This window comes from Caretta caretta, chromosome 2, assembly GCF_965140235.1.
Source record: "Caretta caretta isolate rCarCar2 chromosome 2, rCarCar1.hap1, whole genome shotgun sequence".
In the NCBI taxonomy this organism is placed as follows: Eukaryota; Metazoa; Chordata; order Testudines; family Cheloniidae; genus Caretta; species Caretta caretta.
In genome coordinates, this window is record NC_134207.1 from 22508826 (window position 1) to 22525690 (window position 16865).

Consider the following 16865-nt stretch of genomic DNA (forward strand, 5'->3'; position numbering starts at 1 on the left):
TAAAGTGTTTACTTCATACTAAGAGGATCTGCAGTATGATGTATTAAATTAAAGCTAGGGAAAGTAGCGTCAAGTTTGCTGGAACAACACTGATACAAACAGCAACAGAAGCAATGAACAGTTCCTTCGTTGGGAGAAAATTCAGGTTCCATTTGAGAGAAAAAAGAAGAAAAAAAAGCATATAAACATACCTGAAAAATATCTGGAAGTTTTCTAAGCCTTGTCCCTTTAGACAGCAATAGGGATGGTGGTCCTTGACCAGTAATATGGTAAATATACAATTTGAACCAAACTGAGCTAACTTCTGGTATAGCTGGTCCAATATGCTGAAGAAAGATCAATCAAAAAATGCAAAAGCATCATTTGAATTGCAACTATTACAAGTACAATTATAGGTTAAGAAAAAACGGCAGAACTTTGTTATTTTACTAGAGTTTGGTACACTTAAATAGTAACCCTTACAAGCAGATAAGACTGGCCTCATGGCCAGCAGCTACAACACCTCACTATTACATGGTGAATCCAAGTTTTAAGATTCCAACTCAGCTGTCCCTTCATTCCCTGGGTATAACAGAAGATGGGAAGGACACTCTTGCTTGAAAGCTAGATTTGTTAAAGTTTGCTAAAGGTACAGTACATACACACCGATTAGACACTTGCTCAAACACAACACTGTAAACAAGCTGGCTGTCTTATAGAATTTGGTTACCAAGTTGACGACATTACTTACCCTTTTAATTTATACCGCACAGTACGTTTTGCTATTCTAACGTTCACTGCAGAGGTCTGATACGTGAAGCTAAGTAATACACCAAGTAAAACTCAGAAAGCAAGTTACAGTAGCTTCACAGATGATTATATAATGCACTTTCCTAAATTATTGAAAGCTGATCCCCCTTCTGGAAAATTAAGCCTATGGCACCCCTTCTCCCACAGCCCTGGCATATGTTGTGAATGGGGTATACATCTTAATTTATTTACCATTCAGGATTGTTTTAGTTATTTATTTTTAATGAAAGCTGACAACCTGGAGAACACATCAGAAATCTTCTTACAGCCTCCCCCCACACTTAGTTCTTCAGACACCCCCAGGGGGACATGCCCCAGCATTTGGGAAAAATTGACAGAATGTGTCATGTGATGGCAAGTCAACAATTAAAACACTGTAGCGCTTTAATGAAGATGCTCTAAGCCAGCAGTTCTCAAACTATGGGGTGGGCCTCCCAAGGGAGATGCGGGTATGCATCAAGGGAGGCAAAGCGGTGTCCCTTTTTCTTTTCTTTTCTTTTTTAAAAGAGCTCGTGCCATCAGCTCCAGGTCGCTGGGGCTCATGCAGAACGGCCGCGCACGCCTGGGAGGCGGGGATTAAGGGGACAGCCAGAATAGAGAGTGCTACTTTAGGGAATAAATTAAGGGCTTCATTACACCACCCTTATTGTTATGGCACAGTATCTTACTATGTGCTACTCAACATGAGTACAGGGTAGTGAAGTAGGTTCTAAAATAATATCTCTTCTAGAGGATGCAAAATATTTATTTTGTTTCCTGGCATTTTTTATTTATAAATATAATCTTCTTACTATATATGTTCCATTCTATGCATCCAATGAAGTGGGCTGTAGCCCACGAAAGCTTATGCTCAAATAAATTTGTTAGTCTCTAAGATGCCACAAGTACTCCTGTTCTTTTTGCGGACACAGACTAACATGGCTGCTACTCTGAAAACTGATAAGAGAGTAGAAGACTTTATTTCCAAAGGGCTCACGAGTTCTAAGAACATGAATTCAAAACGTTAAATATATATATAAAGGAACATCTGTCACAGAACTTTTTAACTAGAGAGATAATTACTACGCAGACATTTAGTAAATAAATTCAGCTTAATAAATATGCACATTATACCTCACTAAACTCTGATTTTCATGAAACAATTGTAATATAATAATACGGTTTTATGTGCAAAATCATTTAGAGCAAAAAATTCTAATGAAGGTAGTTTCTATGAAAAAGATCCAAAGAAAACTGCTTTTATGTTAAAAGTATTAATTCAAAAATGAAGTGCAATAATATCACAGACTCAGATTCCTTTCAAAGTGGATTTTCACCTGGGGGGTACAGCTGCTGATGGGTCGAATTTCATTGGTGAGCGGCGCCATGGAGACAAGTAGTGTGTAGTTTTTGTTTAGAACTCTACTGCAGGTTGCAGGATCCAAGCCCAGCAAACTCTCACATCGTAAGAGATCCAAAGGAAAACCTACATTAAAAAGCATCAAAAGACACTTTGAATACAGCTAGAAAAGGAACATACACAACCAGTAACAATTCTAACAACATATGAATCAGAAAAGAATCCAGTTCTTTCCCCGAGATGTGTTGGTTCTTCAAGCTGAAAGTAGAAGAGTCTAGTCTGTCACTAGAATAAGGAGATACATTATTTTTACAGGCCAGTTTTTCAGAGTTGAACTTTTAACATTAAGCAGTTTGGCTTTTGACTGTTTAAGCTAACTCAGTATCTTAAACATGTATTTGTGACTATGTTCTAGATGTTTTATAACAAACCATTAAAATATAAAGTTAAATTGGCATCTAGTCTGCTTACTAAGGAGCAAAAACATAGGTCAGAGAAAATGGAATACATAAAAAACTAGCTGCTATGTTGCTTTTTACTCAATGCTATGGAGGTGGCCAATGCCAATGTTTTGGCCAGCAAAGGATTACATCTAGCACCTGGAATCCTGGAAGTATTCAAGGATACCCTGGCATACTGATGTACTACTACAAAGCAGTATTTCAAATCTATGCCTGAACTTGGTCTCTGACAGAGAAGCATAACTTATACCTCACTGCCTACTTGACCATATGAAGAAGAGTTTCCTACTCAGTGAATTACAAGAGTCAATATCTAATATTAAAGAAAAATGGTTATCTGTTCTTCAAGGTGTGGGTGCAGACATGTATTCCACTCAGATGCGAGTGCGTGCCCAATGCACCAAAGCCGAAGAACTTTGCCCAGCTGTACCCATAAAGATGGTACTTGTGCCCTTTGGCCATTAGCCCCTCCCCAGCAACTGACCCCCCACAGTTCCATCCCACCGAATGTCAAGAGCAGAGACTTCGATGCAGAGGAAAAGGAGGGTGGGTTGTGAAATACAAGTCTGAAATACATCTCAAAGAACAGCAATTACAGAACTGATAAGTAGTCATTTTTTATGTCAGTGGTTGTAGTTGTGTATTCTACTCAGGCAACTCACAAGCAGTAATCAGATGTGGGACCTGAAGTCTATTTAAATAATGATTATAGCACTGTCTTCACGAAGTTTGTATCTGACAGAGATGCTGTGGTAACTAAATAATGTTTGGTAAAAGTACATACAGAACCCATATCACAGCCTGACAAATGTCCAATATTGAAACATTGCTGAAAAATGCAATCGATAACAGTTGGGCTCTCATTAAATGAGTCCGTAATGTCTGTGGGGATGCAGATTGATCTACTCCATAAACTGTAGTAATGCAGGAAGTTATCCATCTGGAAATTATCTGCACAGAAACCACCTGACCCTTCATTCAATCCGCACAGGAAATAAAAAGTCAAGGAAATGTCCGAAAAGACTGTCCTCTCTAGGTAAAATGCCAAGTACCGTCTCACATCCAACATGTGAAGTCATTGGTCATGTGCATTTGAACGCAGTTTAGGAAAGAACACTGGTAAGTAAATCACTTGGTTAAGGTGAAGCTGTGAAATAATTTTTGAAAAAAATTTTGGATGTGGCCCCAGCTACACTTAGTCTTTGAAAAACCACGTATACGAGGGCTCCAGTAATAAACCCTGCAGCTTACTTATTCTTCTTGTGGATGTTATTGCAACAAGGAAAGCTGCCTTCTGGCATAGAAAGGGACTGAGAAAAGGCTACCAGAGGCTCAAACAGAGGCCCCATCAGGGCAGCTAAACATACATTATGGTACCACAAGGGAATTGGCCCGTTCACAGGTGGGTGGAGATGACTGACTCTTCTCAGAAATCCCATTACCATGGAGTTCATAAAAACTGACTTCCCTTGGATGGGCAGATGAAAAATGCTGAGATCATTGCTAAGTGAACCCTCAATGAACTGATAGAAAGACCAAATGATTGAAGGCATAGCAGGTACTTCAAAATGTCCTGAATATAGGCCAGTAGCAGCTGAACTCCCCAAGCTAGCAATCAAACTGAAAATCATTTCCACTTGGCCAAATAGTAGCCCTAGAAGATGGCTTTCTACTCTTAAGCCACACTTGTCAAACAGCTTCCAAATATCATTCCTTCTCTTCATCAAATTGTACAGCATCCACACCGCGAGGAGCAGGCTGTTCAATATTGGATGCCAAATCTGACAATGATCAGTAGGTCAGGATAAAGAGATATGAGCAGTTGAGGGAATCAGAGGAAATCAGAGAACCAACACTGCCTTGGCCAAGCTGGTGCAATGAGAATCAGTCTAGCATGATCCAACTTCAGTTTGAAAACAACCTGTGTGATGACAGAAATCCCAAGGAAAGGCATATATGAGTGCCAATCCCCAATTCAGGTGGAAGGGATCTGTCAAGGATCTTGGACTGAGGCCCACCTGGGAGCAAAACTAATGGGCACTTCTTGTGGTCTTTTGTTGCAAACAGGTTGATAGTTGGAATGCCCCATACTCCGAAGACGGACCTTAACACACTGTTCTTCAGAGACAACTCATGATTCTGAGAAAACACTTTGCTGAGGTGATCACATTAGCAATTCCTCATCCCCAGTAGGTGAGCTGCTGTGGGTATGTTGTTCTCCCTGATGCAAAATGCCAAAACTTTACTATCTTCTGACAAAGCTGGTTGGAGTGAGGACCCTTGTTTGTTCACATAGTACACCACAGTGGTATTGTCAGTGAGTATATGAACCTCTGTGTCTGATGTGTGACCGAAAGGCCCAGCCTGCATTGTAAATGGCTCAGTGCTACATGATGTTGATAGGAAGGAAATATTCCTATCTGTCCACACTCCCTGAACTTTCAAAATCTCCAGATATGTTCCCCAACCTATGGCAGAGGGATCACTAATGTTATGATCCATGGAGAACAGATGAAGGAACACCTCTGCAAACATTGATTTGGTTCCTCCACCACTTGATGGACTGCAGGATGGGTGGCAGCACTTGCACCAGGGTGTCCAGCTACTAAAAATGTAGGTGATACACCAGCTTAAGCCAAACCTGAAGATGACGAAGATGTAGTCTCGTATCCTGGACCATGTAAGTACACATGGCCATAAGATCCAATAACTTCAGGCATACCCAAATTATGGAAGAAGGGTAAACTTGGAGGGACAGACAGAAACAACAATTATCTGAAATCGTTCCCCTGGCAGGAATACCCTTGCATTCGTACAATCTAGTAGGGCCCCAATGTACTAAGTTTTGTGTGGTACTAAAGTTGATTTTGCTTTATTTATTATTAGACCTAGATGACTAAAAAGATGCAGAGTGAACCGGACGTAGCTGAGCAATTGGTCTCTGGACTTGCCCCTCACCAACCAATTGTGCAGGTAGGGAAAAACATGTATTCCTCTTCTCCTGGGATGTGCTACTACTATAGCCATGCATTTGGTAAAAACTCAAGGAGCTACAGGGGAGAACCATGTCTTGATAATGCTGCCCCTGCAACTACAAATCTCAGAAACAGCCACACTGAAACAGTCATCTTCAACATCTAGGGCATCAAACTAGTCATTTGGGGGAGGATAGTAGCTAGGGTAATCATGTGGAATCTCATGTACTTGATGCACCTGTTGAGACCCTTAAGATCAAGAATAGGTCTCAGGAAATACTGCGAGTAGAATCTTTTCCCCTGATATTGTAGAGGGACTTCTTCTATGGCCCCCAAATCCTGCAGAGTCCACAGCTGCTGGAGATGCAGTGACTTGTGAGAGGGGTCCATGAAAAGGGATAGGGTGGAGGACGGGGCACAATGTGGGAAATGGAGAGAAATTGAATGGCATAACCTGATCCCACAGTGCTGAAGACCCATTTGTCTGTGGTAATAGCTTCCCAAGCACTGTGGAAGTGAGAAAGGCCATCCCCGAACAGCTGCAAGTTCACAACTGGAATGCTGCTCTTGATCTGACAGTCAAAACTGCTGCTTGACAAAAGTTGAAGGAGGACAGACTGGCTGATTAAAAGTTAGACCCAGGTGGTCTTCTCCTGTATGACTTATTCCCCTTTCTAGGATGGTCCTTCTGTCTGCCCCGACATGCTGTCTGCCAGAAATACCACTGGGACAGGTATTGCTGGTGCTAACCAGTAAAATACCCTTTGGTTTGGGTATAAATCCCCAACACACACGAGTCCTTCAGTGAATGCAAAGTCTCATCTGTTCTGTCCAAGAACAAAATATGACCACCAAAGGCTTTTTGCATTTTGCTACACACTCTGAATTCACAAAATCATATTCTGACAGAAGTGGCTGGTGATTTGCAATGCGCATTTGCAAGGAGGAGGCTAACAAATTTTCTCCCCAGGAGATTCATCCTCTCAGCCTCTTCATCCTTGGGTGTGGATATATATCTCTGCTGTTACAAGAACAGAGTTAGGGGCAGGATGAGATTGAACACACTCAAACACCTGCATGGGAACATAACACTTGTCCATATGTTTTGCTGTAGAAGGCAAGGAAGCTGGGGTATTCCAAAAAGTCTTGGCAGGTTCTAATAATGCTTCATGTAAAGGGAACTACACTACTTGTGCCAAGGACTGAATAATGTCAAGTTGGGTGTATTTTCCTTGCACAAACTCCACTTGAATACCCATAGCTGAAGCCATTCATCTGAGAAGCTCCTAATGGAGCTTAAAATCTTCAGGCGCTGGGAAGAAGACTCCAGTACCATGAAGTCATCCAGTGATGAGGGTGACGACAGAAGTGGAGCCACTGGAACCTTCTGCAGTAATACATGCTCCTGTATGAGTGGTTCAGACGGAACCTGCTCCAAGAAAGCTGCCTCCATTTGAGTCTGCAATATAGGCAGATGCAGATGATACTACAGGTTGGTTGGGCAACCTAACTCTGGAGTGAGTCAAAGACCAGGACTTTACTGAATGTGGAACATCCCACAGAGCTACTGGGTATAGGGATTTGGCACTAATGGCCAGTATGCACTAGACCAAGAGCCCATATCTAATGTAGGAACAGTGCAAATCCTGGTACCAATCGTGGTCCACAGGAGTTCTCCACCATCTCCTAGAAGTGTGTCTCAAGGATGAGGGAGAGGGGGAAGATGTCCCTGAGCTTGATGAACCTTCAAAGTAACAGAAGGTAACACAGGAGCCATCCTGCATGGAGTGAACAAACATCACGCCTCATCTGAGACCCAATACACTGGCTGTATCAGCATCGGAGGTAAGAAAAGGAGTCAGCACCTTGAGGACTGGCCACGATATCACATTCCCATTTGGTACTAACACTGAAGATAGCACAGACGACAGGGTCAGTACTCATTCTAAAGATATGGTCTGTACCACAGTCATCATTGGTGCCACAGATGGCAACAGTTCCAACGGACCACTCAGTACTGATAAGAAAGCAGTGCTCAATTGTCCACTGTGAGTGTTAGGCAATGCCGGCAATTGGGATGTCTTTGGCATCACACCAGGCAGCACTGCCCATATCAATGATTTCTGGGCTACTGAATGCTCCTGAGTAATTGGAGAACCAGGAACAGAGAGAGGCAAAGCAAGTCTGACACTGCCTGGTATTCTAGTAGCAGGGAAAAAGTCGATGCTGACATTGACAGTACCAGCATCTCATGGACGGCATCGGAGTCAACAAGTATAGTGTCGAACTGATGCTGCCTTGGTAACAGAGCAGATAGCCCAGCTCCATCTCACATCCTGGTAGATCAGTCCACACTCCTCCTGAAAGAGAATGATGACAGCTCTGAAGTAGCTGCAGTCCATTTTGTGAGACCTTTTTCTCGGAGGACCCAAAGAAGGAGAATGATCTGTCTTCCTCCTGCGAGAGGAATCAGAGTCTGTCTGAAGAACATAAGTCTGGCTCTAGCTCTGAAGTTGTTTGAGAAGCCAGACGATCTGTGGAGGTCCCTTGTACCAAAGTGGGCCTCGTGGTCTACACTCAAGTGCTGCCTGAGTCTCAAGTCCATTGCCACCTGCATTCTTTTTTTAAGAGACTTGCAGATGGAGAACCTTTCTCTAATGTACCTTTCTCCTAGTCACAATAAACACCTCATGTGGGGATCACTATTGGGAATAACCAACCCACGTACTGAACAGTGTTTGAATCCTGGTGACAGCATCCCATCAGGATGACAAGTTAATCTAACTATTCTTAGCTAATACTAGTTAACTATTTATAACAAAAACTCAAAAGACTGAGATAAGAAACAGCATGTGGGAAATACCACATGAAATGCTCCAACTCTAGTTGCAGGTAGTGAGAAAGAATGGAGGAGGTTGGGTGGTGCTACCCTTCAATAGCCAGGGGATGGGGCTAATGGCCACAGGATGCAAGCTCTGCCCCTATGGCTACCACTATGCAAAGTTCTCTGACTTCGGAATGCTAGGTGCACACACACATGCACACCTGAGTGGAATACACATCTCCAATCACTCAAAGAAGAACTAAATGCCTGCTACCAAATCATATTACACTTTTTCTATTATCTGCCATTATACCACACTATAAAAGATACTTGGGCTAAGTATATTGGTGTAAATCTGGTGAAATACCATTGATTCAAGATAGCAGAGCAGTACTTAGTTCACTTGCTTCCAAACAATTCTCTCTATAGAACAGAGCAATACAACTGAATAGTATGATTCTGCCTTCCAAATTCTCCCTTAATTTATCCTGTGAGGTGCTGAGCACCTAAATATCCCAACTATGATTAGCATGGAGAGTGCTTAGCACCTTGCAAGATCAAGCTCTTATTTGTTAAAACAAAACCAAAAAAACCAACCTTATTGATAGATTTTGTCATCACAGAATTGCAATTTTGGGGTATATTTCAGGCCCATAGAGATAGCTGAACTAGCAGCAAGAAAAAAGTTTTGGTGGTTCATCTTGATGATGGATTTTTGCAGTGAAGCATGTTTGGAATTTTTTTGAGGGGAGGGGGATTTTCACAGGCATAAAGGACAACTAGGCATTCACTTGTGTGTGTGTGTGCACGCGTGTGCACAAAGAGAGTTTTGCCTAACTCCCCTCTGTGCCTTTGAAATATCTCCACTTAGTACATTTAGTCATGCAGAAATATTCCTCCTTTACTATCCTTAAATGTGTGTGTTTTGGAACCAGCTCCCTCCCACACCAGCCCAGTTTGTCCTTGGTCTTGCAGTGAAATCAATCTAGTGCTTCGAACACCAGTCCTACTGCCATGTAAGTGACTGATGTGTCAAATGTGACAAGGATGGATCACTGGAGGCTCAACACAGGCAGCAGTGGACTGAAAGGCCCAATTTCAGGAAAGCATCCCATTCAGAAAGGGCACTTAATGAGAAAACTCTTTTAAAGAGAACAAACATAACTCCGAGAGAACAAACATAACTCCGAGAGACTGGACAGTTTTCCCAAAACAGTAACTTTCACTATACCATTATTTGGTTGTTCAGGTTGTGCAGCTTGTGCCACTAGGTCCTTGTTATGCCGCAAAAACAGTATTGTGTTTCTCAGAGTAAGTGCATGATCAAAGTATCTCTGTGCCTCCCCTTCACCTGTGCTTTGAACCTAAACAAAAAATCATATAAAGGTGTACATGTTGTATACTGTTTCTGTAAATACCAGTTCCACAAATACGAGATTAAGAAGTTATTACAAACATTCTACAGTCAGCATTTAAAAGGTGCAACTGCCTTCCAGTTTTTCAGCAAGACTGATCCATAGCAACCATCAAGTTAAGTGAAAGCTGGCAAAGCTTGTCAAATACTGTAATGTTAAGTATATTAGTAGGACATTAAAATTAGGGGAAGGGAGGAATCCAAAAATATATATCCAACAACTGCAGTTGTACTGTATCATCATTGTTCAATATAACTGACCACTAAAGGGGCTTCTGTGAAAGGATGCCATAATAAAGTCATAGCAATTACAGAAAAAAAATCTACAAGTATACAACTGTATAGTCATCTTAAGAAATTGGTTGGTTTGTTTAAAATTATGGTAGATATAAGATCTAAAGGTTTAAAAAAAATAAATAAAAAAAACCACAGGTCCAGAAAATTATGGCCTGCAAATTCCAGTCCTTAATGACCAAGTTTTCAAGGGCATGTGAATGCAAAAGTATGCATATTTACAGATACCCAAATCCAGCAAACAAAAAGCCAATGCTAGCACACAAGTTAGTGGTTGTGTGAACATGTATCTACAGATGTATGCACAGGAGGGTTTGTGACGTTTAGTGTATTTTCATATCTTAACTTAGTGACTGAACTTTTATACATGCACTTCTGATAATGTCATCTTAAAAAAAGTCATTTCTGGCACAGACATATAGGACAGTCTCCATTTTAATGGGACATAAAAAACTGAGGATCGAATATTCCCACGCATGTGTTCCTACCAATATTATTATGTACAAAGAGGGGTAATAAGAAGCTCCTAAAGCAAAAGCACAAGACAAAAATACATATCAAATACTGATAGTGTAAAACACACACACACAGAAACATCTTAAGCTCTGAAAAACTTTAGACTGTATACAAGAGGGTTACCTTTTCAAGTTCCAAAAGAAAACTGTCCAGAGATTCATCTGATAATTTTCCAACTTCAAACATAGTTACCGCATGACTTTTCAAGTTCTGCAACAATATGATCCAAATATATTGTATATAAGATTTTTTATCTTTCACAGATTCTTATCTCTGTGAGTGGGAGATTTAACATATATATTTTTGTAAAATATAGACAAAATTTGCCTAAACAAATGATCATTAAAGTTGCTAAGCAATTGATACAAAAGGTCCTAAAATCATCAGAGCTGCATTATGCTAAAAGCCAAGACTTAAAGTGTTTTCTACACATTTGATCTTCACATAGACAAACTGAACAATCTGACATACAGGTGAAAGATTCCCCATCATTAGAAAGGCAGTGAGAGTTGAATCAAACAGGAATGCAATACGCTTTGTGTGTCCACTAGACAGACTCAAGCTGCTCACGCTGGCTGTGTCAGCTATAAAACAAAGAAAGAATTTGTAAACTTATTTGTTTTATTTAAGAATAAAGACAATTTCCTTAAGCAAGCCTTAAAATCATAAAACTAGATCTACGTATGAACTAAACAAATAAAGCATAAAGCCCACACTATGCCATACTGAGTCTTATACATATTTCCTCGCCATTATTGCAATACTATATAACTCAAATTTAAAATTTAATTTTGCAGTAATTTTATTTTCATTCAGGAAGAATTCTACTAACATTCATAATGCAGACTGGTTAATACAGCACTTTTTTGAGGTGGGGAGATGCAATAAGAATAAAAAGTGGGAAAATAACTCAATGCATTTGATGTTAGAAGTATTTCCACAATCTGCCTCTCTCTACATATTCTGGTTGGGTCTATGAATAATTAGCATTTATAACCTCAAGGCATTTTACAAACATTAACCAATTGATTCTAATGTATCAATTTAATATGGGTGCTAACCTGGATCATCTTGACTGTTGGTGTCAGTATCTGTAGCTGATGAACAAGCTTCCTGTACAGAAGTCCTGTTTTCCCCACTGTCCCATGAAAGGAGCATCTTTTGCGGATCCAAAGTACTCCTATTAACAAAGTCTGTATCTATTATCACTGTAGCACCATGGCAGCAGCTCTGCCTGCTAATCTCATGGTACTTCACGCATGCTCAGTGGCAGATTATGAAAACCACTGCAAGTCCTATCAAAGCCAGATAAAACATTTCACACCAATGTAGAAAGCCTATTTCAAACTATCCCTCAGCAAGACGTCTGAATCCTCCAACTGCTGACTACAAAAAAGTTCAAACAGGTTTTATTTCTCCTTTTTTTAAAAATCATTACCAGACATTTAAGTTTAAGAACAAAACAAGGGCCCACAGGATTGCCAGAATGCCCAAGTACTGCAAGCTGTCTTGCCAACCACAGAAACGCACCGCCAATTAAAAGTATACACACCAACAGCTGCACTGAGAAAGGCTGTCATGGTACTACAATAAAAACAGCAACTTTTAGTTTTTAAAGATCAGGAAATAATCTTAAAATTCCTAAAGACACAAATCAAAATACAGAATAATTACAAATTCACAGCCATAAGACATTAAAGCAAGTACACAGTCTGTGTTTCAAAACCAAAATGCCAACACTTAAAGTATTATTTGCAGCATCTATGAGCGAATTTTACCACCAATAACCCTCACATATACCCAAGAGCTACACATATGTTATTCTCATTTTATATATAGAAAATGAAGGAAGATAATTAAATTATTGTCAGGACCACAAAGGAATCACAATGCCAGACGCAAGGGTAGAATTTAGAATGTCCCACCTCTGTAGTCAAAACTATACTTTTAAAGTAGCTCAAGAAACATGGCAAGATACCTACTTCAGTCGATTTATAGACGGAATGTTCCTCCATGATGAATGAAGATTTTCCAGATTCATTACTTGGCCTTTTTTGTGAGCAAAACCCAATCGACAATACATGGACACAGCATTCTGAAGAGACAAAGACACACAAGAGATCAATCAAAAACTGCTAAGTTTCATAATGTAGTTTTAGTATCTATTTAAGAAGCCATGTAGTAAAACATTGGAGGATTTTCACTTTGGACAATTAGATGCTTTGGATGTACTATGCAGACATACCTTCACCAGTGATAAGTCTATCTCTAGAACATTTGCAAGCTGAAAAATAGGAAAGAGATAAGAGACAAAATAAGAATAATTGATAAGTGATTCCAGGACTCATTTGCTACTAGCCAAGAACACCTTTTCTAGTACAAGTTGTACAATCTATTGTCATTTCACAAGTGGTTAAGAGAAAGGAGAAGAAATGCTGAAACCTCAGTCCAATACTCCCTTTCTTGAGCAGCAAGAGATTCAGGATCAAATACTCCACTGTTACACTCCTTGTGCAGTAATTTACAGCAGTGTAGATTACATGCAAAGTGGATGTAAAATGCTAACATTTCAATTGATTGATTTAAGCATTCTACACCCACTATACCCAGTCAATGAGTACAGAGGGCATTGGAGAATCAAGCCTAGTCTTACAACCTGATTCTGTTTTGAGAAGTGACTGTGTAAAAGTGACACTTACTCACAAAATCTATTCCCTGTGCTTTCACTGTCCCATCCATTCACTTTGGTGACAAAGATAAAAATGTACTACTTTTTACTCCTGTTAAAACAACAGAATCAATCCAACTATGAGAGGGGGAAGCTGGGTTCTATTTTTTCTTGTGCATCATCAACTAAATTCCAATCACAGTTTTAATCTATCAGTTACCCCTGAGCAAACCTACTTAAGGCAATGGAGCTGTATATGCCCTGAACTAAGGACATAATTTGGTCTGCAGAATTTTTATTACAAAAGATTGAAGAACTCAGCTTGACCTCAGGAACCCCACAATGCCTTTTTGCAATCACTTTTCAAAGTAAAAATGCACCTCTAAGTAGAGACAACAAAGTAAATAAGCAACCAGTACTATGAATATTAACTATTTGCAAGGATCGTTCGCTAAAACTCCCACCCCATGTTGTTCCTATGCACTGCTCTTTTTGCCAAGGGAATTGTAGTGCTATTTATGAAAAAAAAAGTTGTGTACTTCTTAATATTTTTTTTAAAAAAAGCAACTAGCACATTCCATAAAGCACTGAATATTGTTTCAAATTTCTTATCCCTAGACTCATCTCTGGAAAGCTACATACAGTCATATGGCTGTGGAGATGGACACTGACAATAGGAAATGCATTTCTCTCTATCTGTCTTTCAGGTACTTCACCAGCCTGTTTTACTGGCCCTTCCAGTTTCCTCCACCCTCCTGATGCAGAAACAAACTAAGCATTACTTACCTCTGCCACATTAGTGTGTTCATCTATTGAAACAAATATCTTGTAGAGAAGAGTTTCAAAGTAATCACCTTGCACTCTGTTCATTACAAAACCTTCAAGTGGAGGCACTGGAAGGAAGAATTATTTTAATACTATGGTTTAAGAGATGTAAGTTTTCAGAGTATTTTGACTGCTTAAAAGCTGAAAGATTTTTTTAAAATAACCGAACTAAATTTTATTCTAGTTCAGACTATGGGGTTGTCAAGGTTCCTTCCCCACTCTGAACTCTAGGGTACAGATGTGGGGACCTGCATGAAAACCTCCTAAGCTTACTTTTACCAGCTTAGGTTAAAACTTCCCCAAGGTACAAACTATTTTACCTTTTGCCCTTGGACTTTCGCTGCCACCACCAAACGTCTAACCGGTTTTATTTTATTAGGAAAGAGCCCGTTTGGAAACGTCTTTTCCCCAAAAATCCTCACCAACACCTCGCACCCCCCCTTCCTGGGGAAGGTCTGATAAAAATCCTCACCCATTTGCATAGGTGACCACAGACCCAAACCCTTGGATCTTAAGAACAATGAAAAAGCATTCATTTTCTTAAAAGAAGAATTTTAATAGAAGAAAAAGTAAAAAGAAACACCTCCGTAAAATCAGGATGGTAAATACCTTACAGGGTAATTAGATTCAAAACATAGAGAATCCCTCTAGGCAAAACCTTAAGTTACAAAAAGACACAAAGACAGGAATATCCATTCCATTTAGCACAGCTTATTTTCTCAGCCATTTAAACAAACAGAATCTAACGAATATCTAGCTAGATTACTTACTAAGTTCTAAGGCTCCATTCCTGTTCTGTTCCCGGCAAAAGCATCACACAGACAGACCCAGACCCTTTGTTTCTCCCCCCCTCCAGCTTTGAAAGTATCTTGTCTCCTCACTGGTCATTGTGGTCAGGTGCCAGCAAGGTTATCCTAGCTTCTTAACCCTTTACAGGTGAAAGGGTTTTTCCTCTGGCCAGGAGGGATTTTAAAGGTGTTTACCCTTCCCTTTATATTTATGACAGGGGTAATTTACAATATTTTTCCTCCAAGTTAAGATTTATTCTTTCAGTTTCTCTGGTGCCTTTCCAACTTCACACACCTCCCACAACTTAAACACATTTAAAAATCTAAAATCATTCTATGAAATATTTTCATTCAGCAACTTTCTAATCAAAAAATTTCCTGTTGATATATTCTCCCACAATAACTAAAGCCATTCTGCCCAGCTGTATCATAAGACCCCACCTAAATCATCCTGCAGTCAGCCACCAGCCAATCCACCTGTAAAAACTCCCAGTCTACTTAAAAGGTCTATGAAAGAGACTAGCTTTGTACCATGTCTGAATGGTTAATATGTCTGGACTGTGGTGGAAAAAGGAGAGAAGTAAAGAGTTGAGGACCCAACTGCAGGTTCAGTGTCTTGCCAGGTCTAAACTGTAGCAGTGTGAGGTGGTCCCTCTGTAACCAGCTCCCAAACCACTTAAACCAAACACAATTAAACCTTGTCCTTGAAATTCCATCCCAAATATCTTGAGAGCTAGTGCAGTACTCAAAATAATAGTAATTGCTCCCTGAATGTTGCCCCATTTATCCAGTGGACAGCCACATTCTGTAGAAGCTCAAGTTTCCACATGGTCCTAAAGGACAGCACATTACAGTAATCAAATTTTGAGGTGACAGAGGCATGAACGATGGAAGTGAATAAGCAACCAGTACTATGAATATTAACTGAATCAGAAGGAAAAGGTCCCTCTTCTAGACAGATTTTTTTTTAATATGGTTAAGTTTCTACATTTATAGTATCCTTGTTAACTGCAGATACAACAAAACAAGGACAATTGTTTAAATTATACTTAAATGTCTTCAAGGACATGTCTTCCTCTCTACCTATGTTAAAAGCAGCTTAATTATTTCAGACAGAAATATTAATTGAAAATAAATAAATATTAGCATCAGGATAAAGGACACATTTTTAGCAGCAAGTTGGAAAGCCACTGAATAAACAAGAAGAGTTTTCATCCATCTTGGTATTATGTTTAAATAGGTCACTTTAATAGAAAAAGACAAGCAACACCCAAAAAAAGGAAACCTAAATTATCTGGAATGAATCTCTTCCAAAAAACATAGCTACTACTGCTAAAACATACACTCACCTGCTATACAACTGTCATCAGATATTGGTACATCAAGGTAAATAAATCCTTTGTTATATAAACCTTTAAAAATAAAAAAGGTATGTCATTTTACAAAGATGTTTACCCAAGTACTAATGATACTAGTAGACGCTACATTTTTTTTCAAACAATTCAGGAAGGTTTAACGTCTCCCACCCAACTCTCCCGAATGATATACAATTATACAGCTATGCACAGACCAGAAGACTAAACAGAACATTAACTACATTACACTGAAGCAGAATCCTAAATTATTCACAGCATAAAGGCAAGGTACAATTTGACTCTCAACCATATATTTACTTCAGAAACAGGGATTAGGAAGGTAACAGGGTGTGGAAAGAAGGGTGATCAGAAATTGAGGCAATTATGTTTATTGCAGAAACATGGGGTATAGCTACACAACAGTTAATCTGGATTCTTGAGTTTTAGCGTTTACCCTCTACCATCCACACAGAAAGACCTCTTTTCCTGGCTGGGGGTGTGGGTTAGAGGCTGGGCTCTACTTTTAATTGGGCAGGAACCCACACTGAAGACGCAGACTTAACTCACTCGAATGCTGATAGTCCTCCAATGCCTTCCCACAATCCACCCCCACCTGA

The 16865-nt window shown here is 39.8% G+C and overlaps 1 protein-coding gene across 3 annotated transcripts in view; it reads right to left on the reverse strand.

Annotated features, from left to right (window-relative positions):
- FAM91A1 (family with sequence similarity 91 member A1) overlaps positions 1–16865 on the reverse strand; it is a 57157-nt gene that overhangs the window by 23075 nt on the left and 17217 nt on the right. For all 3 annotated transcript variants that reach the window (XR_007355418.2, XM_075124948.1, XM_048841597.2), the window contains exons 8-17: positions 16243–16305; positions 14067–14173; positions 12858–12896; positions 12595–12707; positions 11674–11792; positions 11084–11196; positions 10736–10822; positions 9620–9752; positions 2106–2254; positions 192–326 (exon numbers count right to left, since the gene is read on the reverse strand). Coding sequence is in view for 2 of the 3 variants with exons in the window: in XM_075124948.1 (XP_074981049.1) it covers positions 192–326; positions 2106–2254; positions 9620–9752; positions 10736–10822; positions 11084–11196; positions 11674–11792; positions 12595–12707; positions 12858–12896; positions 14067–14173; positions 16243–16305 (1058 nt within the window). In the remaining variant the exon portion in view is untranslated. The remainder of the gene's footprint in view (positions 1–191; positions 327–2105; positions 2255–9619; positions 9753–10735; positions 10823–11083; positions 11197–11673; positions 11793–12594; positions 12708–12857; positions 12897–14066; positions 14174–16242; positions 16306–16865) is intronic.